Source organism: Pygoscelis adeliae, unplaced genomic scaffold, assembly GCF_000699105.1.
Source record: "Pygoscelis adeliae isolate BGI_AS28 unplaced genomic scaffold, ASM69910v1 Scaffold172, whole genome shotgun sequence".
NCBI lineage: Eukaryota > Metazoa > Chordata > Aves > Sphenisciformes > Spheniscidae > Pygoscelis > Pygoscelis adeliae.
Genome location: NW_008824338.1, coordinates 4,434,815 through 4,457,806, shown reverse-complemented (window position 1 = coordinate 4,457,806; position 22,992 = coordinate 4,434,815). Strand labels below are relative to the sequence as shown.

Below are 22,992 nucleotides of genomic sequence, written 5' to 3'. Positions count from 1 at the left end.
TCCAGTCATGTTTGTGTTGCACCAAACCTCAAGCTGTCTAACCTGCAGGTGTATTTGAGTTTGCAACCTAAAGTTTATCAGGCAGATGCCAGACTTGGCTTCCTACACTGTGCCAGCATATGTAATGCATCTGAAAGGGAATGTACTTTGATAACTAAGTGTTCCTTCTTGGTGTTGTGCTTTTTTTCTTAATAGGGCAAATACCGATAAATAGCATTCCTAGGACATTTAGCCTGAATCACTTTTCCTGGGCTGGCTGTGTGTAATGGTTAAATATCCCTTTATATTAGTTATCCCTAAATAAATCCGATTGTGGAGACAATACCCAGTACCTGCATTAGGTATGTCAGAGAATATTTTGTATGAAAAGATTTTATCGGACCACTGATGTAGCTTTAATCTCCAGATGCTCATCAGGTGTCCTCCCTCCCTCCTGGCCCCGCAGCACTCTCATAGTGAAGGGGTATGAAACACGCACAGCTGGCTGAAGGAGAACTAGTTTGAAAAGCTTTTGCTGTCTTGAGTAGCTCCAAGAAGGGAGAGGGGAAAGAAGACCCTTTTCCTTACCCTTTCTATGCCAGCATGACTGTCTTCAGGTGGTGGTGGTGGTTGGGGGTTTTGGGCTGAGATCTGGCTGACGGATGGCTGCTGTATTTCACTTTTGCTATTGGAATAGGGGGGAAAGAAACCAGTTCAGGCTGATCTAATGAAAATAGCTGTAAAACAATGCTTTGCTTTCAGAGAGTAAATTGATGTACATAGTAGAGGTGTCTGAGATAGTTTCACTACATTCTCTGTCTCAAATTACTAGTTTTTCCCCATTTATGCAACTAGTAGAGGATGTGAGTTAAGCTGAAGGATTTTAACTTTCGGAAAAGGTTCTCCGTCTCACCATCTTTTTCCTCTTAGTTTTGCACAGAAAGAACGGAGGCTACGTTGAAAGCAGGGTGTCTCCAGAGTCGCTTCAGCTGTGTTGGAACAGACAGCTCTGATGAAAGAGATTTTTTTGGAAAATGTTCTGACCTAGATCCCACCGCTCTTTTTATTCCTACATTAGAGGGAGCTTGGGATCTGGCCCTACCTCTGTCTGAATGCATGAAAGTAGAACCCCACGTTATGCAGACATGGAAAGTGAGCTGTGATGACAGCTGACTGGAAAACAAAGCACTAGCTGGTATGGTTTAGCCCATGTGGGCAGGTGTCCTGCCTCCAGGGCAGGAACACCTTTGCTTGTTGTTGTTTGCATTGGGCTCACCTGAACTCCTGCTTGGTTTCCTAAAGATGACAGGGTCTGGCCATAATGAGGGCCTCTTCACAAGCCCATGTTACTGCGGAAGGGGAATTGCTGGCTGTTTTTCTGGGAGGTTTTCTTACCTTTGTTGCCCCGGCCCTGGCCTGTGGTGGGTGAGTTCTGGGCGTGGGTGCTGCTCTGCTGGGATGAGGCCACTTGCTTCGTGCCTGAGCCTCTCCAGCCTGCAGTTGCTTGATCCTAAGAATCTGCACCATCCCATCCAATCAAATGTCAAAGTAATGATTCAAAGAGGACTCTTCCACTTTAGCTCAGATTCTGCTTTTTCTCCTCCACCTGCTACATTTTAGCTGTTTCTAAATTTTTTCAGCTGTGAATAGATATTTATCTTCAAGAGCTTTTTCTTTGTTGTCTCTCACTTCAGCTATTCTAAATCTATTTCTTTTTGGTCATGCTAATTTTGCTCCACATGCATTATTCTTGTCATAAACAAACAGGCAAGAAGCTGTATGCTGACAGGGCTATTATTTCCCAGCAGTTATCTCCTGTGGTGGTACCCTCTTGTCTGCTCTCATACTTCCTCATGTATGTAAGTGGTTTTGTAAACTTGCACGTCGAACAGGAACAGTAATGATAAAGTACATTCTCAGCAGTTGTATGCCTTATCTGCTCAGATGTCTGTGGGTCTCTTACAGATACAGAGTTTGGAGGCGTTATCTCCATTACCATGCTGCACTATATCCCTCTCTTCAGCGGGACACGTTAGCGGGCAGGGAGTTCTGTGCTGCTCCACCGACAATGGTGCTTCTCTGCCCTGCAGCTGTGCACTTTGGAGGCATCCAGTATTGTTTTGACATAGGGCATGCTGCTTACAGTCAAGGATTTCAACAAAAAATGATTAAAGGAAACCAAAGACCTGCAATGACCTACAGTTCAGTGCCCTGCTGTATGTAACATCTTTCTTTTTTTCTCTTCAAGGATGGGGGAGAGCAGCAGCTGCCACGTACCTCGTTGGCTTTGTGATCCTGGTCATCTGTTTCGCCCTTGCAGTCATCGCATTCTCGATCGAGATACTCCGCTTCAACTTTGTGCGAGGAATTGGAGGCTTGCTCTTTGTTGTTGGTAAGGCTGGGCACAAAGGCAAGGTTATTTTAGATGTAAAACAGGCATCAGCAGAAAAACATGCTAGACGGAGCCTCCCTTATGAAATAAGCTGTCTTTGTCTGGTCTATGACTCATTTTCATGGGGAACAAGGGAAGGTTGATTTACGCTCTGAGAGGATAATGGTTAGGGAAACTCCAGTGGCCTTTGTCAGTTAGCACTTTCCCAAAAGCAGTGTATGGGGGCAACCAGCACCTTTGACCCTGCATGTCACATGCTAAGACTTAGGAGCTGAGAGCCCCGGGTGCTTCCCACCTTCCCGAGGGGAGGAGGAGCGATGGGGCTATGGTACAAGCGGGAGGTAACTGGCTCCGCAGGGATCACGGTGCCTGGCTGTAGGACAGGGCTGGTCGTGGCATGCAGGTGAGTGCCTTAGCAACCTGGCAATGTCAGCTGTAGCTGCTGCAGCTAGATAGGCGTGGGGATCTGCCTTGGCCAGGAGTCACGTACCTCTGCAAGAATGCAGATTTGATTGTAGGACTGAAGCTAACCCTACATATGTTAAAAGGATATTCAGTTATCTCCAGGTACCTTTTTTAGTGGGAAATGTAAATTGTCATTTACTCCTACTTTTCCTTCTTTTCTTTCTCTCTCTAGCTGCATTCCAGATCATAGGTTTGGTCATCTACCCAGTGAAATTCGCAGAAGAAATTCCACTGATGGGAGATAATATGTTCAGCTGGGCCTATGGCTTTGGTTGGGCCAGCACTGTTGTTGTAATCGGTTGTGCTTTCTTCTTCTGCTGCCTCCCCAACTGGGAAGACGAAGTCCTCGGAAACATCAAGCCTACCTATTACTACTCTTCCCCAGAGAGAGCACCATACTTAAATTGAAAGATTAAATCCAAGTACAATCAACTGTCAAAACAACAGAGGAGCACCTCTGATGTAAATTTGGTGCAATTATAGGAGACTGAATAAACCACCTTATTTTTCCAGAGTATTTCTTACTAGCCCTGGCAATAAATTAGTAAAAACATTGGCATCTTTAAGCAAATAGCTTTTACCTAAAGTATTATTTACCTATTCTCATGTCGATTCTGTTTGGGTGGTTTACTTGCTCCTTCCCCTCCCAACTAATTGAGTCATCCTTATTTTATTCAAACGTTTGCTTATGAATAAAGATGTAGTGTTTCAAGTGTAGAAAGGAAGAGGAGAGATTTTAAACAACCCCTTAGAGGGACCTGCAAGTTATTTTGTTTTCACCTCTGACAAAATTGCCTTAAATGGAACTAGAAAAAAACCAACCTTCCAAAGAATGCTTTTTCTTCCACCAAAGTCAGTCCCAAGGAAGGAACTTCCCTGAGACTATTGCAGTCACCTGCTGCCTAAGAATCTCTTCTCATTCCTGTTACTGGACTATTGTTGACTATTAGCTATTTGAATTAAGGGGAAAATAAAATTAAAATTTATTTTCCATCAATTGGTGCTGTTGGATGGAGATCTCCTCTAAAGCATGGAGCTGGTGTGTATAACAGTGGCTGATGTAACACTGGTGGTTTTGCGGCCACTGCAGGACTTGTGATGGAGCCACATATAATTTATTGAGTCTCTCTGTGACAATGTATATTAAACATTCAGATGTTAAACTACGTACATTTTTACATGGTATTTGAGGGATGCTGATTCAGAAAATACCTTTGAGTAGAAACATACACTGTTCTTTGTGTCTACCTTTTTAAAACTGCAGTGGTTTAATTATCAGCCGTGCTTGGGAGGGAAATCTTAGCATAAGCTGTTGAAAACCTCCGAAAGTTTCTAAAGCACACTGTAGGTACTCCAGAGTTTAATAAGCTTGGGGGTGTTTTGTGAGTCACTATGGATAACAGGTAGAAAAAGAAAAGCAGTTCTGTGAGCAATTGGTGTATGCAAACTTCATACAGACACCGGTCTCGGGGAGTAATCTGGCCAGCTCCTAGCTTGTGTTTCTGGAGCCAGCGATTCCAAATAAGTACTCCAGCGAGGCAGAGCCGTGTCTGTATTAGTCATGGACCTGCAGCAGCGTACAGCAGATTTAATTACGGTCTATTATCTTTGTCAGAGCTTTCTTCAGCTGGGGAAGAAGAAGGAAGAGGCTCATTTGCGGAGCTCCTCTTCTGACTATGAGGGCAGTAGCTCTAGCAGAGGCAGATTTTTGAGGGGGGTACAGGTAGGGTGGAAAGCAAATGCTGCATGTTACTCTGTGTAGCGAGCAGCTGGGGACTTACTCCTTAGTACCGTGAACCCAGTACTTAGGAGAGGGTAAGTGTGTGGGTATATGTATTCATGCGCATGTACAAAAAGAATTTATAAAGCATTAACCAGCACACTGTAAAGCTAAAGTCATTTAGAACTAAGCTTTTTCAATGCCTGATATTTCTTGTATTATATATTGTATAGCTTTCTGTTTTAATTTGGTAATTCTGTATATTGCATGTGGTCCTGTTTTGGAAAGGCCAGGTGACTTCTGAAGGTCCCTTCCAGGCCTGTATTTTATAACTTTACAGAGTGTAAACATCTGCAGACTTCAGAACTGTGTTACAAGCTCAGTCGTGGTGTATACAATCAACTGTATTTATGATTCTTGCTGAAGAAGAGAATCCTGTGACAAATGTGTCTTTTTTTTTTTTCCCTTTTCTGTACAATACTGGACAATACTGGCTGGTGGGGAATGCTGTGTGGACATCTCTGTATCATGAGTAATGTTAGTACCTAACTTTCTAGTGAATTCAAAACACAGCAGAGAATCCCAAGTCTGGAAAAATCCTTGCACAGCTAAAGCTGAGAAGGAGAAAAGACTTAAGAAAATGGACACCCTTCCTAGTGAGAGGGAGGATGGTATGGTAATAGGGTTTAGCATAACTTAAGTCTTTTGTATGTTTTTTTTTAAGCATTGTCATAACTTGTCAAAAAAGCACAGATGTAAACTTGGCTCTGAATATACTGGGAGGGGTGGAAGCATAACCAGCATGTTACACAATGAAGATGTTCGGGAGAAAGCTATTGCAAATAGTCATTAATTACTCTCAAGTGATATTAATGTATGTGGCACTCCTTTCAAATATGGTGGCTTAATTAAAACTGTTTTAACTGACGGTTGTAGAAATTTGGTGGTGTTTGTGGTTCACGGATTCATTTCATAAACTCAAGCAAATAGCTGTTCTTCACTTCTCTTAACGTAAATATCAGTGTCCATGAAGTGTCAGGTTAGTAACACAAAGTTAAAGACCTCACGTGTCCAGGAGGCAACAACTTCATTTTCTAGTCAAATAAGCTTGGGTATACACTGCGAAACATGGCTGTGCGCTTTCATCGAAAGTGCCAGGCACAGAAAACTCTTTGCTAAGCCAAAACCTCTTAAGTGCATCACAACTTGAGGGGAAACCCTAAACACTTTAAGAACGTTATGGTCTACAGGAGGTCTCAGATGTGGGAAGCCTGTTCTTTTTTTTATCAAAACTGTGCCAAATACCTTTATATAATGATCAAGAACTTTAAATATGGAGAAAAAGATGAAGTACTTGCCTGCTATTTTCAGCGGAAGACTGCACTTCTCCCGTGATTAGAAACCTTCCCATTTCTAACCTCAGATTATGCATGGCCCACATACAGCCCTGTGCTAGTGGCATTCTGTATCCTGAACAACTCTTTTTCCCTCTGTGTTTTTACAGAGAGCAAACCTCCTGTCGGCCGCTGCTGCCTTAAACCAGCCTGCGGCTTCTGATTTCTGGAAAGACAGGTTCACCATTCTCCCAATTTTTTTAGCTGTCCTCTTCCTTAAATGTCTTAGTTTTAAAACACACTTACCACCCTGGATTCTGGCGGCTTGCATGGGTTTCTTTTGGTTTTTGTTTTTTTTTCCCCTCCTTTAATTACTCTTAATTTTAAATACAAAATTAGGGAAAATATTTTTGTTCCTTTTAGATTTTCCTAAATGCTTTGAAGATAATTGGAGGGTTTGTACAATGCCCATTTTTTTGACATGAAGAACATTTGTACTCTTGTTTACCTACCAGTCTGTATTCAGCTGCAGCCTAATTCTGTGCTCACTAAAATCCCCTGAACACCTCTTGCAAGCTTCAGGCTGCAGGGTAGCTCCTTCTAACCCAACCCTGGAGAGGAGAGAGCAGTTCAGGAGAATCCGAGCACACTTGGCTCTCGTCTCAGGGGGAGTTATGAGCAATCAAAAACGTGTATGACTGGGTGCTAGGGAAGGCTAAATGACCTGAATGGGATGATTAATGATTAAATCTCATGGTTATGGGAAACAGCTGCCACAGCCCACTGGGATTTTGTGTTTTTAGTTGATGTAACAAGTGACTCATTTCTTAGACAATTCCTTGACAAGGTAGAATTCTTAAGAAGTATTCACCTGACCTTTGCATCCTGCATCTAAGGACTTTTGGGCCTTGAATACATACATAAATCAAGACAGTGTAGTAACAGATCATTCAAGATAATTTTTTTTGGGGGGGAGGGTTGTTATGGTGATAAGCACTATAGAAACAAAAACACCCATGTACTAAAAGGAAAGGTTACACACGCAAAAAAAAGAGTTGCTGAGATCATTGAACACTTACGAATTAATGATGAACCAAGCACATATATCAATGGAAACCAAAATGCTTTAGGAGATGCACAGCAGCCAAGAGAGCTGAGGTACTGGTCCCACAACGCAGAGCAGTGGAGGTTACTGGCAATATGGAACAGCACCCTGAAAAACAGGATTTTCAGTGCCAGTAGGTGAAGCTGCACAGATTTTAAAATGAACTTGGGAGATGATATTCACAACCAGAATAAAGTATCATCAAATCTGGAGGATATGTTTGCCAAAAATAGGGATGCTGAGTTTCTGAATGCGATTCCTGTAACAGGTACAGGAGTACAGGAGTAGCGAAATCCATGTGCAGTGAGTTCACAGCACCTGGGATATGTCAGCCTTACTGCACGGGTGCAGCAGTTTATATGTGTAGATCCCCAGTTTACATGTGTAGATCCCATTGACCAAGAATGTGTTGATTTTGCTGTGCATGTGCAGCGTATTTATAAGATAGGTCTGATGCATCCACGACGCAGGTCCGCGCTGGTACAGTAAGCAGCCTTTTGTCTGGGATTTCCTGGTGTCCAAAGGTGTGGACCAAGCTGCTCCAGCTATGGAGCTCGACATCCAGAAATTCCAGGCAAAAAGCCAATGCCCTCAAATTTTGCCTCTATAAAATTATAGTTAAATTACTTGGGAGCTGTCATAATAATCCAAAGGGTTTTTTATTATGATTTTTGAATACCTAAATTTAATAAGGCTGAATTTATAATAGACTGTAGTGGAAAACATGCAGGCATAACTAGAGCGTTATAATATATATAAAATAACTATAAACAATATAAATAAATAATAATCTATGATAAGCAATATGCATTGTATAATATAATAAATATAAATGTTTCCATGAATTCTACTCCTCATAGGTTCATCTTTGCAGGATTGGATAATATTTACTAGAAGGACTGGTATCACTGCTGCTTTTTATTTATTTATGGGAATGTGGGCAACACATACTACTTTCCACAGAGATCTTCGTGAATACAGAATATTTTATAAGTATTAAAAATTGCTAAGAGTCAAGGGGACACGTCGGAAATCAGTGTTCACTGAGTTTGAGAGGGCCCAGAAAGGTTTGGAGTGAGCACTCACATGAAACTGCGAGCCTAAAAGCCAGCTAACTCCTGTCCTCCAGTGTGCTGCCCTGGGAAATGATCATGGATTAAAGTACATTAGTTGACTGTCATGGTCTTGAATACACATGGAGGCATATAATTGGGGCAGGAGCTGACGTGTGGCCATTACAATCCCTTTTCAGTAAATAGCCTATTTTTAAGCTTTCTTTGTGTTAGCAATCCCATAGGACAAGAAATAAGCTGAACTTATCATGAAAAAGGAATTCAGATGAATCGTGATACTTGAAAATTAGTTTCTGTTCTGATTTGCGATAGAAAGACAAAACGACTTGCAAAACAAAACTCAGGAAAATTGTAATTGACATTTTGTATCAAGACAGTAGGAAAAGTTGAAAATGTTGATAGGAGACCACCATTTTCATTTCAGCCTACTTCCCAAATCAATTCCATATCAAATATTTAGAACTGAAGAGGTCATTTCCATATAACATTTTGGTTTCAGCGAAACCCTACATTTGGCTGGAGAATCTCAAAGTGAAAATTCACAGCCGAAACTCTTAAAGATATGCTTGGTATGTATGTCTTATCTGTAAATCTCAAAGTGCTTAAAGAAGTAGCTGGTGCTGTTCCCAACTGACCCATAAGGCGCAGTAAATGAAAGCCATTTCTTTGACAGAGAAATGTAAGTAGCAGAGGTGTGGCACCTGGGAATTACCTACGTAAGGCTGATTTTATTCCTCTCCTAAGGCAGCTGAGCTAAATGTTTTACGAGGAGTTACTGTTATGATCCGCTACGATGGGACAACTATTTAGTTAGCCTAGCTATGCCACAGAGAAGTTGTGGGGCCCAAAGCAAGTAGCTTAATTATCCCATATGTAGAACAGGGCTGCACTGTGCCACTCTAACTGCTTACACACAATTTCATGAAAACCCTGTATGCTTCACGTGTGCCCACCAGAGAGCTTGCGCTCCTGACAGCCGCCTGAGGAAGTCACAGACCCCCACAATGGTTACAAATGGTCAGAAGCCATCTCAGCTGGTAGTTGCGTGGTGGGTTTACAGGACACCCTTGATTACAGCTGTTTGCTTGGGGGGGGGTAGGCTGAACTCATCACACTTCTGCAGAGCATCGGTAGGAAATAACTGGGGATTAAACCTTGTTCCAGTACAGAACCCACCCTGAAGAAACCATGTCCTTTAGCAAAAACTAGCTGAAAATGAAATCCATGCTCAGGCACACAGAGACTTTTGTGTTTTCCTAATTTGGTGGTTTCATATTTTGTGTTTTTCTAATACAGCCTTGAACTGATCACAGAAATATCAATCCTGGCTGCAGCCTCATGTTTGCAACTCAGCTGTTAAAACCTGCTCTTGTGGTAATCTTCTGGTTTTGCACATGTAACCTCTCTAAGGAAAGGAAGAAAGTGCCTTTTAAGCCCAAGCGTTTGTCTCGTCAAGGCAGGCCTGCTTTACTGATAAGAGTCAGCGAGTGCTGCGCGTGGGGCGGGCTTTGGAGGTCCGACAGCAAGCCAGGCCTGGATGGCTCTTGCTAAAAGTCTTGACAAAACTCTGTGGAAATTTTCCTCCAAGCTCAGTGGCCAGTGAACAGAGGAGGTCTCAAAGCTCTGCAGAGTTTTCCTGCTCTGCGCGAGGCAGCTAGAGGAAGGCTTTCCCAGACGCATGGCAGCAGGACCGAGCACCGACCGCTCCCAGGTCACAACAAGCGTCACAGACAAGCCTCAGTGTCCAGCCACCATGGGAGAGTGCCTCAGAAAGGCCCGGTGTGGGGGAAACTACAAGGTCTCAACTGCGTTCATTTTTTCAGGAGGGTGTTCTTATTTTGCAGTGAAGTCAAGTCAGGTCCTGTTCAAAATGCATTTCCAGTATCCTTCTAATTAACGTAAAGGAATTGCAGTTTGGATTACCCTGTGAACACTTTTGGTGTCTAAAGGTATTTTTCTACATGTGCTTTTTATGGATGAAACATTAGTCACATTGAGAACACTACTGCCTTGGTGCCCAGGTGATGCAGGGTACAGAGAGTGACCAGAAGGTACAATTTAGCCCAAGCAGGATTTGTCTGTCTGAGTTGCATCACTGTATAGGCTGTGGTTATAACAATAACTGCAGTGCAATATTCCAGTTGCAAGGCAGGGTACAGCCCTCTCCAAAGGGAAAAGGCAGGTCGGCATCAGCAGAAAAAAAGGACCTATGGTTGTAAATGTATCAATAAAGATAATAATAATAGTCATAAGATTTATGATAGCTCATGCAGAATGTTTCTCAATTGCTCAGGGTGACTTGTTAGACGTAAGATAGCACACAAGAGAACGGATCATAAAATAATCTTAGCAAAGCTTTTAAAAACCAAACTCGGGGAACTTCTCGTTTATAAGCGGTATGAATATCAGAGAACAAAAATGAGCCTGCTGCAAAAGTCATGAACATGCACGACAGCTGGTCAGCCTATGTCAATCCAGTCATTTATATAGCTCAGCTGACCAGGTCAGCAGACTAAAGGTGGATGAAAATGTGCTGCCAGTCATTTGTTAGCTTCTCCTTCCACACTAAGAAAACCATTTGTCTTTGTCTGAAAAGGGCATATTTTTATTTTTAGTTCTAATGCCATAGAATTGTTTGTTTTATCAATATCCTACTGCTTAAATGTTTACTTCAAGTAGCAATGAAGATTTGTTAAGGAATATTTTCAGATGCAGAAAGTGCACTACAGTCTGCCAGGTTTAACATTGATAATATATCTTCATTTTCAACAGATGATTCTGGTGTTAACCAGGAGGGACTATCCACAGATAGTGGAAAGGAGAAAGCAGTTGCTTTCATGTAAATACCCAGCTCATACGCTGCAAAATACAGAACACATTGTGGGTAGGTCATCACTGCAAACTACAGACTCCTTAACAAAAGTTTTCAATTGTTTTTCCCTGTTTGCCATAGGAGTATCAGAATTACATGAGATATACTTCATTTTGTCACCTTTGAATACATCTACCTCTCTGCTGTTCCAGATATCACAAATTACCCTTGTATTGAACATGAAGATTGCTTGTAGTTTTAAGTTACTTCAGGATGACAAAGATGGGCAAGACGCAGAAACACCCACGGTGACCGAACTCTACTCATCTTTCTTTCACAGCGTGATAAATACATTCTGTGGTATCATCTCACAAATGCTAACAGTTGTGACAATATGCATTTGTCCAAGGGTGAGTTATGACAAAAACTGATGACAAATCCTTCAGTCACAAATGCCTACCTGAAACATGGCTGAGCATTCAAAAAGCAGGGAAGAGGATTTTATTCTTCAACAAGCACTGGCTCTCAAATACCTGACAGTGCGTGACTTCATACTGGATTTCAGCTTACAAAATTGCTTTAACTTGATTTGGCTATTTTCTCTGAGAAAAGAAAAAAAGGCTGAGTTTTTAGAAAACTGTAACTGTTTGTGAAGGTTTAAAACTTGGCAAGAGACTGGATATAGACAGCTGAGCAAGGGCTACAGACTACTGCCACATGCATGACTGGTTTTGAAATAATCTTTTAAAAACCATTTAATATCCAAATCCAAATGTGTGTTCTCTCAATCTTTTGGAGTTTATTGTGCCCATCTCTACCTCAGCTGTGGCAACAGAAAGAACATGTGTAAACAGACCTGGACAGCTTGCAGTTACCAGCATATTGCACTAAGGGTGAGCTTCAAATGATATTTGTTTTAATGTAAATATTTTTAAAAATCATGCATAAAAATGATATATTGCAGTCTTATAGAACTGGCAAATGGCATTTTAAACATTATATTTAGGTTAACGATAACTGAATTTGTGGATAGCACAATGTGGACTAACTGCAAGGGAAGATACATAATATTCTAAGGAAATGGTGGTTCCCTAGGTGTCCTTTACAAAAAATACCGATCCATTTTTCTTAAGGTTGTTCCTCATTTCCAACCCAAAACAGCAGCTGATGTGTCTTCATAGCTGGCTTTGGCCTTCAGCAACATTCAAATTCAAAGGCCAAATCTGAAAAAATGTCTCCTGCTCTCACAGAGACTCGTTGAATGCCCCGATGGACCTCTCACAACCGCAGGGATATTGGGCCATGTTTGTACTACAGGGGAGCCGTGGGCAGGATGCTTCAGCTAGCCAGAATTGCACTGGCTAGGGAATGAGAGGCAAAGCAGCCACACCACTGCTAATCTACCGCCAGGCTAATATGCTATGCAGCTCATTGCTGTGGATGTTCCAGTTTGAGTCTGTGCAAGCTCAGCGCCTCTTCAGGCACTCCCCTGTACAGTGTATCAATTCAACGTCAATTATTAATTTATGTAGTCCATTATTGATTTATGAATATTAATTCAGCAAAATGCCGTGGCGTTTGCAGTTCAGTATGGATGTCACTTCACCATGAAAGCTGCAATATAGTACCCAATCTCTGGGAGCAAATGAGGTCTGTACTTGGATGCTGACCCGCCTGACAAAATTCACCATGGGAGCAAAGGGTACTTTGCATCCTCTGTGCTTAACCATGTTTCACAGAAACCAGCTTTGATCTGGAAGGAGTGCAGCTGCTTCCAGATGTAAACACGTCTGGGCCCTACCAAAATACTAGGTTGTAGCACGTGTTAGTTCAAAGGGAGAGTGCTCCGAACATGGCTATATTGCTTCTGAGCTGACAGAAAACTCTGCCCTGCACTGGGCCGGGTGGCCTCCTGGGGCATGGCGAGGTAATGGCTCATCTCCGCATTGCTCTCGCAGCACGTTGCAGGCAGGCTCTGACAGGCCCCGGGCCGTGCACGTACAGCCAGAGTCGCACACCGGGAGTGTTCGTAAGGCACGGTCAAATCAAAGCTCGGTTTTTGTTCTCCCGCTAAGGCTATACCCAGACCATACTGTATTTTTAATGGTAAACCTTGTTGTTTATTTTCCCCTGCAGCTATGTCCCAAAATGGGGAGGGAGGGCAGTCACACATTCTTTATTGCCTTAGCTTTATAGCAGCTAGAGGATTTTTTTTTTTAATTGTATAAAATAAGGTATCATTTTCTTTTTAAATGGAGTCCAAGAAAAGCAGCTTTCAACCTCCAGGTGGCAAGTTTCAGAAGCAACCACCCTCTAACACAAATAGTTCCCTGGCTTGTCTCCTGTATTCGCCTGACATAATGCAAATCCCTTAGGAGACAGAAAGGTGTAAACACAGCTGTGAGATGCTCCTGCTGGTGGGGAGTGGCAGGAAGGAAAGCCTTAAACGCTGAGGGTAAACTGCACTTGATTTGTTACCTAGTCAGCAGGGCAGAGAGGATCCCACAGATAAACCCAGCCTTGATGCTTCTCCCCAGCTCAACTGGCTATTGCTCAGTGGCAGCTCTTACTCATCTGAATCTAGGTGGAGCTCCCTTCCTCCCTCCCTCCCTCCCTCCCTGCCAGTCCCTCCTGGCACAGAGCTCACAGAAGTACCGCCCCTCCCTCCCTCCCTCCCTCCCTGCCATGTCCCTCCTGATTAAAAAGCTTTTCTCAAACATCTGCATGCACGCTTGCAGGTTCCGGCACTCGCTTCCCAGGAGCTTTGCAGAAGCACCCTTTGCTTCGCATTGTTGAGTCCGTGGCAGAGATAGCCACCCTCGTCCCGCCAGCCTCCCCCTGCCCTGGAAGATGGTGAAGTACGGCCTCGACTACACACGGTGCAGATGGATCCTACCCCTGCTCCTGGGCATAGGCGTCATCTTCGGTATCATTGCGCTGGCGGGCAGGGGCTGGCTGGAGTCGCAGACCTTGCCCTATGTCCACCGAGCGTCGTTATGGGAGAGCTGCCGTAGATCTGACCAGGGTGGGGAATGGAACTGCGAGTCCCTCATGGGTTATGGTAAGCGCCTGCAAGGGTGGCGGGGAGCAGTCTCTGAAGCAGTGGGTCACATCTCTGAGCTCATCTTCCCTCAGCTCTCCTAACCGTATCACCTAATATCGGGCATTTATATATGAAGTTATGGGCAATGGGGACTGTCACTGAAATATGTCAAGGCTTTTGACTAACAGGATGAAGAAGAAAAATGCCCTCACCCCTGTGCAGAAAGAAACCTGGTTGCTTTAGATCATGGGTTGCATAGTACAAAAAACCACACATGGTAATGTACCAGCGCAGAAAATATTACAGCATTTAAGGTTTTCTTCGTCTCTTAGAAGAAGCTAGTAACCTCTTCTCACTAATCACGGCTTTCCAAAACTTAACAGCTACCGCTGATCAAATGTCCAAACAGCAAGTTGCGTGGGTAAGCCTGGTGTTAGTGTGATAAGCCAGTCCTGAGTGCCAGCAAGAAATATGGAGGTAAAAATGTAAGATGGTAGGAAGATATTCCAGGGAGTGTCAGGCTGCAGAATGCTGCTCTGACACTGCTCCGGTGGGTGGGTCGTGTGAAAGAGTCTCCGTGTGATTATGAAAGAAAGCTTTAAAAGATGAAAGGATTTCTTGTTTGTACTGAGTTTTGGTTAAGTATGCTATTAAACATGTTGACCCAGGTGCAACCTTCAGCTTGAAAAGATGTAAACCACTGAGTCTGGGAGAATAGGCCAAGAGAAGGACCACTCCAGATGTGCTCTGTTTCTTTTTTTTTTTTTCTTTTTTTTCCTATATATCTGCTATTGGCTGCAGTCTGAAACAAGTTATTGTGAGTGATGGGCTGTTAGCCTGAGCCAGGAGGAAAATTCAAGTGTTCTTACAATTTATGCTAATGCAAATTAAAAGGAAAAGCATTTTCTCTAAGTCTCAGAATCTCAGCTGCTTTTGTTGAAAATGAGCATAAAAACGCTTGCAGAAAGCAGTCTCAGGGATCATTTATTACAGCTTTTCAACATTGTTCCTGGAAGTTTATAATCTACGGTCAAACTCTACCTTCTATGCACAAAATTCAGCTGTAACGAGTTAATTGTAGCAGGCCTCTGTGAGCATAGGGCTCCAGGACAAGACTGGCTCCGTTCAGCATCACGCCCAGTCCTGCCCTCAGAGCTCCTGTCAGCTGTGTGGCCGGGCATAGATCAAGGCAGTTTGCTGCCTCTGGTACATGGTGCTGGAGAGCAGGGGAGAGACCATGATGCTTAGCAAAGGGCTTCTCAGTCCTGAGTTTCCATGAAAAGTGAGCCCTCCTCCTGATCTCCAGGTTAGGCACTCTCTGTGTCACGAACGCCGGCTTTAACTGGACAGAAAATATTTAGAAGTTTCATCTTGCTTCTCTTGATAATACAAGAGAAGTTTCACCTTTCTTCCAGGTCCTACACAGTTGGTTGTTTGGCATTTCACTTCCTTCCTTAACCTGCCTCACTCTTACATGCTTAAATTCTGCAGTTGTACGCACAGTTTCCCACTGGACAGCATCTACAGACGAACTAGGCAGGTCATCCTCTATGTGGACTATCCTGCAATGTCTGGGGTTGCCATGAATCACATCCACAATAAGTCCAGCACTTCTAACACATTAGAAATGTTGGACTTAGTACACAAATGCAGAATATTCTCCAGTGCGTACATTGGAGAGTCAGCTGACGCTTCTGAAAGCATTAGAAACGCTGTTCATGTGCTGCATGACTGTACTATGCTCTCAATGGACATGCATCTATCATTTGACCTCTTCAAGCTCACTAAACACCCAGAAAACCTAAGCAAATCCTCAAAATCCTCCTGGACAAAATTTCCAGGTGGAAAAGGAAGATATGTCTGGGACAATGGAGTCATTTAGTCAATGGGAGAATATGTAAAGGCTGTCTGTAAAAAATGTGTGCATAGGCCAAGTGACAGTGGATTGCGCTGCCGGGCTTCTGCCTCTGCAACCTTATGCCATTACAATGTAGATCTCGGCCACTGCAGGGGTGGGTTACCCCTGACCCATAAGAAGGCTGTAGATCTGACCGTTAAGGATGCAGACTCATGTCACTGTCCTGATCCTTTCCAGCCCCTTCCTTCAGATACCTTCTCTCCAGAGGTGGGATGTGTTCAGACCCAATCCTGTCCTCCAGTTTTTCTATCATTCTGTCCTTGCTCACTTGGTGTGGGGTTGGGATTTTTCTTCTGGGGCTCCTGCCTTTCCCCACACGGGGTGCAGGTGCCTAATGCTGGTCTTGGGTTCCACCCAAAAGACCAAGCCACGAGACAGCATCTCACTTGTTAGCATCCAGGTCTTCTGTTGAACCTGATTCTACCTGCCTCAGTGCTGAAACATAGGGTTTTAATAATTCTGGGATTACATTTATCCACACTGCTCCAGAAAGGTCATAGAAAACAAGCATTCAGCATCACGTTCTGTGGGATGTTTAACTTTGTATTGTGCCAAGTTAAACACAGTGCTGGATAAACAAAGTGTCATTTCAAACCTTCCCGAGCACAGAGACAAAAGACGTGATGTAAACAGAAAGGACAGAAGTGTTTTACATCTTTCTTGAAAGGAGCTCTCTCTTTCCCCCCTTTATTCCACAGTTCCCATCTCCTTTCCTCTGGGCTTTACTTTCAGCTTCCCTGCCTAATCTGCCACAGGCTGGGTAGGTTCTGAAATTTGGTCTTCCTGCGGGGATGGTTTCATTGACATACGTGATACGCATGTGTACCCCAGCAGCTGCCAGCAAATATTCTCAACATGACTTGGACAGTGTAGCTATCTTAATCCACTACAGACATCTTTATCCTATCGTAATTAGATATAATTATAACATTCTTGCAAGTTGTTCAATATAATGTGCAAATTCAGATAAAATTCTCCACCTGCAATGTTTGTAATTCCCCTTGAATCTCTGCTGTTTGGCTTAATGTATGTATATAAGGTTGAATGTTTCATCGGTTGCACCAGTGGAGTTTGGGGGCCTCTGAATAGTTGCTTAAGCTGACAGAATTCAAAACCTCACAGGGAAGGCAAGATGCCTGTACAATATTTTTTTTTTTTTGGAAAGCGAGGAGAGTAACTCCACCAGTGCAATTGTCTTCTGTGAAAGCATCTACACACTCTAGGTCTTTTGCAAAGTTTATGAACTCTGTGGAAAGTGAGAATATGAAGCGTTTATACACTCCGTTATCTTCTCCAAGAGTTCAGATTTTTCTGCTTTAACCATATGACACTCACCTAGACTTTTTCAGAAGTCTTTTGCTTTTCAAGCATATGTAGCTCAAATAAATAGAGCTTTCCAGGAAAAAAAATCTCGTGCATTAGGACACTTACTAGAAACGAATAGAGTTTAGGATGAGGGACTGAGAGATGCAAACTGTAGCTCTGCAACGTTCTGGCACTTGGAACAAATAAAGGTCTCAAGCCTGTAACATGCTTGAACCTTTACAAAGACAAAGACTTTTTTGATAAATAATGAGCACAATGAGGAATGTGTCTGTCTGGGACATGGCTGAGCTTGCAAAGAAAATGCAGAGGTTAAATCCCTTCATGAAGCTGGCACAGCACTCCTTTGTTTTTCTTGATTTTTGGCTATATAACCTCTCTTGAACAAGGTGTGTCTCACAGACCTGAGACACTTTTTCAGTGTGTAATTTATTCCACTGCAGGCTTTGAAGATCTTTAAACATGTGTGGGTTTCGTTGGGAGAAAATAACTGATTTTATTTTACTAGTCCCAATGTGATGCACAATAAGATGAAAAACTCATGGCTACACTTGGCCCACCTTATGTTCCACCTGGCCCTTCAGCTCTTCCATGTACAGATGCCGCCATCAAAATAACTGCAAACTTAAGGCTCTAAATTTAGGTTGAAGTGGTTGGCTCATTTGCATGGTGCAAATAGAGATCTTGGGGAAAAAAAATCAGGAAAAGGCATTTCCACATGACAACTGGAATCCAGTTCTTCAGTTATTTTCACATCATACTATTCACTTACAGCCTTTTCCTAAGATGTGTGGAGGGTCTAGTGGCTGTGGAGATTAGTGGAGGGATGAATGATTTTGCCGTCTGGAAAGTACACTTTCCTGCATCTTGTCTTCCAGGCAAATAATGGGTAACTATGTTCTAGCTCATTCCGGTTTTATTTTGGTCCATGAATATTAATGCAATACTACAAGATAGGATGGCTAGTATAGTATGATTATAATGGACAAAAAATTACTTCATATATGGCAGCAGGTGAGTATGTCTACAGGATAAGTGAAAGAAGGGAATGTTGCAAAAGGTAATATCTTCTTGAGAAAAGAAATATTCTGCTTTAGTCTCATAAAAACCCCACTGAGGAGCAGTTTTTCATCATGTTTTGCCTATATCAGGCTCTTGGGTCCAGAGAATCTTTTGCTATGGTGAAGCACCATTTATTATTCTGGAGGAATGACAAAATGGAAATCACTTGCTAAAAATCCCCAGCTAATGATACAACAGTGAGGCACACGGTGTGGTTGGAGCAGTCTCTGAGCAGCAAAGGACCTCTCCCGGTACCACACCTACCACTGGCCTTGCACTGCTGGCCCCACAGGTCTCCCTCTGGAAAACTAACTTCTCCAGCAGACCAGTGACTCATTGCACCCGGGGCACAGGACAGACCAGGCACCAAGTTTCCCCATTGCCACGCTGCCTACATAAAACTCTTTTGCCTTCCCCCACGTTCCCATCACATCTGACAGTCAACACCTACTCCCAGGCATGGGGAAGCCCTCACTCGCCTCAAGCTGAAGCGAGTGCACTGAGCAGAGGGATGGGCTGGGAGACAGCCCCTCTCAGCAGGGCCTGGGAGGAGAAGCAGGCTATCCGGGCGGCTATTTGGCATCTGAGGGTGTCTGCACGTAGGAATAGAAATGAAGCAAACAAGTAACTGTGCTTTTGAAGCAGGGACCAGCTCAAGTCATGGGGCCTTTATTGCAGACTTTCCTTGAAGACAAGGTTCCACACCTAAAGGCTTTCAGAATTTGGTAAAATTCAAGTAGATTTGGAAAAGCGTCCTTGCAACTGGGAAACAAAGGCTGGGGAGGTTTCTGACCAGTCCAAGGAAGCCGGTGGCAGGGCCCAGGATGGAGCCCAGCTCTATGCTCTGTGCATTGCTTGGATTACAGGGCAAACCTTGACTCCTTTGACACGGGGTGAACTGAGGACAAAAGCTTGTTGCTGTTCCTGCTGCATTGTAGCATGAAACAGTTATATTTATATACAGTGATTGCCTGTAGTTTTAATGACAGTGTATAGAGAAGCACATAATTTCCTAAGTCATCAGCCTCCTAAAAGTGTAATGTTACCTGGGACTAACCAGTGATAAATGAGATTACAAGATTAGTTACTCAATAACGTAGAATATTCAATCATTATTCAAAACTTAGAATGCTAGAAAATACAGGCTCAATTAAATGTATATAGTAATGAAAATATCACAACAACAGTATATTTAAGGAACTCTGGTGCAAGAAAGAAAGAACAAATTTAATTTTTCCCCAACTTTTAGGAGACACTCCGTTGTTACTAAAGAGGTATAAGAGAAGGGAATCAAGCCCAGAGCATGTAATTACCATGGCAATTTTCATTCCTCATCTGCAGTCGCTAACATGCTTTCCCTTATAATTTTAGGGTTTGTCCTTTTATATGTTTAGTGGCAGATTCATTTAATCAGACTCTTTTCTAAATAATAGTTATGCTCTTCAGCAATTAACTCTACAGAGAGCAATTGCAGATGGCATTCCACTGTTTATTATCCAACCTTCCTTTAATAATTACAGTTAAATTGGGTGGAAAAATAGCAATTGTGTGGAGGGTTCTCATCTCCTCATCAGGAGATATGAACTGCTGGTGTTGAGGACTTTGTGAAGATCCTCAACACTTGGCATCGTCAGGACCTTAAGTCCTTGAGAGGATACCATTCACTCACACACACAGAGGAGGCATCTTTGCTGAAAATGTGTGGAAACTTGTGGCTAAACTCTCATTTCTCTTCACCTCATCTCTTCCTCTAGCTTATTGAGGTAATCTGATACAGCAGGGCTATAATAACCTCTCCATAGACTGAACGGTGATAAGGGCTGCAAGATGGACTTCGAATTCCACTGTAGGGTTAAACAGTCAGATTACTTAAGCAGGAAAGGAGTTACGCGCAGGAAAGGAAACAAAACTCTCAAAACACTGTTTTTTCACATTTCTATACCACTTCTCACTGACAGCTTGCATTGTTCTGAGCAACCTTGAACACATTGAGTCAGTGAGTATTGTAATGCCTTGTTTCTTCTTTGTCAAGTACCATTACAAAATCTCTCATCGGTCAAAAATTCCCAGGAACTCAAGGTAGTTTGTGGAGTGACGATGGTAGCCTATGTCCCAGAGGTTTCTGGCTTCCTTCTACTGGTATTTAATAATGCTTCAGATCACACACAGTCTTGCTGAGTACTAATCTGCAATTGAATACATCTAATGTCACCTATTATGTTGAATATGCACACTGTGCCCAAATCAGGCCCCAAATGTAGGAAGTCTCTGTGCAGTTCACTAACAACCCCATCAGCAATAGGCAGCAAGTGATGAAGACTTTCAGGATGCGTTGTAAAAGCTATTTCATTCACAAGAAGAGCAAATAGAGCTTATGATGTATTTTATGAGCACAAAGTACCACTTTTGCTTATACATTGGAGTTTTTCTTTTGCAAATGGTAAAATTTTGCTTCTAACAGAAAATTAGATCCAGATTCACAGCTGCTCTCTATCAGAGAGAAACTCCCTAGTGCAAAAGGCAACTTTCAGCAAGGTTTCAGAACAAAGTTTGCTCACAGCATGAAAACTGTGGATCAAGAGTGAGAACAATACTTGGTGTATGTGGAAATGAGATGTAAATTCAGTGTTCTTCAGCCTCAAATGGCCCTGGAAATATAAAGCTTAAAAAGAGCTTTTCGGAAAGGCTCCACTCTGCTGTTTCAATTAAGAGTCCTAGTTCATAGCCTGTGTTATCATGGAAATTGATTCTGTTTAATTCACATTAAATATTTTAACCCACCTTTGACTCGGGGGTAGTTAGGGGGCAGGTACATCTTGCTTCTCTGATTCACTGAGCTTATGTGTATGTACTGACTAATCAATACCTTACCTGTTTTATTTACCTGAACCTCCCAACCCCATATACACATCCAAGTGTAAGTAATCCTGCTTTAATTTAAAATAAATAGGAAAAAATAGGAGGAAAAAATGTTATAGCATTAAAGTGTATAAGACTGAGCTTTAATCCCGAGATGTTCTCAATGTATGCAACTGCTTCTGAAGAAAATGTGAGATAGGAGTACTCCCTGACTCTTTCATGAGCAAACCTTTAATTCTGAGGCACTCCGTGCACATTATTTTTAATAGCTAACTTACTCCCTTGGTGCTCCCTTTGATGATGGCTTTATGCCCTCTGCCACTTCTGCCTCCCTAGCACTAAGTAAGCATCAGAGAGCAGCCCTCATTAGTACAAGATTTGCAGAAGCCAGCTTCTAAGTCAAGCTTGTACATGCCTGGGCTTATGTTGAGATGAATTTGAACTACTCCCTCAAGATGTAACTGCTCCTCCCCTTCAAATTCAAGTCGGAATAGCTTCTAAGCTGAATTGCTTACCTCAGTAAGAGAAGAGGTTTGCAGAAGTCTGGATGCAGGCTTTGTCTGTATATGTTTGTGAGTGAAGTCAGTGGTGGGGAATTAATAGGTTTTTGCTTTAAAGGAGTTAAGGTCCACCAAGCCAAACTGAGCTATCACTTTAGCACTAAGCTATGGCCAAGACACTGTTTTCTGCTAATATATACTGTGTTTTACTAATAGATGGCCTATACATAAAGGTTCTTTTCCTTACTGTTGTCATTTAAAATCATTATTATGGGGTAATTGTCCTAAAGTCCTAATCCTTTCTCGTTTATATGGGACCTGCTACTAATCACCAAGAAACTTTTGCAATGACATTATCTTAGTGTGAACCTAAATAGGTCATTCTCTGCTTCCATGGTTGTCCCTTAAGTAGTGGCAAGCTAAAAGCTGGTTCCTGCTCACATAAAAATGACTTGCGTGTTATGAGATAATACTCTGTTATTAAATGAGAAATCCATATTAACCGCCAATGAATTCTAAAGAAGTAATGCTAGGGGAAAGAATGGGGTTACCAAAAAGGATGCCAAACAGAAGGACCAAAAAGTTTGTATTCCACTCCAAATGATATAAACTCACACAAAAAACCCCAAAGAAAAACATCCAGTATTGACTCCCCACGGGAAAGATATTCAGAGAATGCAGTTGTTTTAAGAATGATCCAGATGCAGTGAAGATAGAAGCTCAGAGAATAATACACATCCAATCATGCCTTTGATGTTTTTTTCCTCATTTTATTCTGTTCATAAATTATCCATGACTAACATGTGATTTTCTTCATTTGTATAGCCTTCCTTTGAAATTATTTTCAGTCAATAGCTTTCAGTCTGCACATACAGTTTATTCATAAGAAGCTGCTTTTAATAGTTTCTGTTTTATCTTGGCTGTATACAAACATGCACACTGGTATTTTCAATGGCAGCTCATGTGATCAGCAAACACTTGCAGAGATTTCAATGTTCACTTGTTTTCAAAAAGAGCACAGAAATTTCCTGTAGTTGGCATGTTACAGGATTTTGCATTGTCCAGTGTTGCACAGATAACATGGGGAATCCAGAGTCCTGGATGACAATGGCTTGCATGTACACCGACAGCTCATAACCCTTCAGCTGATAAACTGAGATGTGGGTTAATGAGTTTGATAGTCCATCTTAAGATTCAAGCTGAGGAGAACACATGTTCTGCTGCAGACATGCTCACTTTCACATGGAAACTTTCTTGAGGAGAACAAACCAAAATGAAATGGATAAAACCTGGCCAAAGCAGTTCCTTTTCAAAGTGAAGCATGTGCTCTGCAGACTTCACCACACCCTGATGAAGAACGTCAGGTTGAGAAACCTAAGTGAGTTCAGCTTTGTTTCCAAAATAATG

The 22,992-nt window shown here is 42.5% G+C and overlaps 2 protein-coding genes across 2 annotated transcripts in view; both read left to right on the top strand.

The window, feature by feature from the left end:
* Window positions 1-3,936, top strand: part of LOC103912711 (p53 apoptosis effector related to PMP-22-like) — a 9,439-nt gene extending 5,503 nt beyond the window's left edge. The window contains exons 2-3 of the mRNA XM_009319093.1: window positions 2,228-2,371; window positions 3,009-3,936. Of these exons, the coding sequence (XP_009317368.1) occupies window positions 2,228-2,371; window positions 3,009-3,244 (380 nt within the window). The 3' untranslated portion in view covers window positions 3,245-3,936. The remainder of the gene's footprint in view (window positions 1-2,227; window positions 2,372-3,008) is intronic.
* A 9,679-nt stretch (window positions 3,937-13,615) lies between these two features.
* LOC103912710 (p53 apoptosis effector related to PMP-22-like) overlaps window positions 13,616-22,992 on the top strand; it is a 14,842-nt gene continuing 5,465 nt past the window's right edge. The window contains exon 1 of the mRNA XM_009319092.1: window positions 13,616-13,941. Within this exon, the coding sequence (XP_009317367.1) occupies window positions 13,731-13,941 (211 nt within the window). The 5' untranslated portion in view covers window positions 13,616-13,730. The remainder of the gene's footprint in view (window positions 13,942-22,992) is intronic.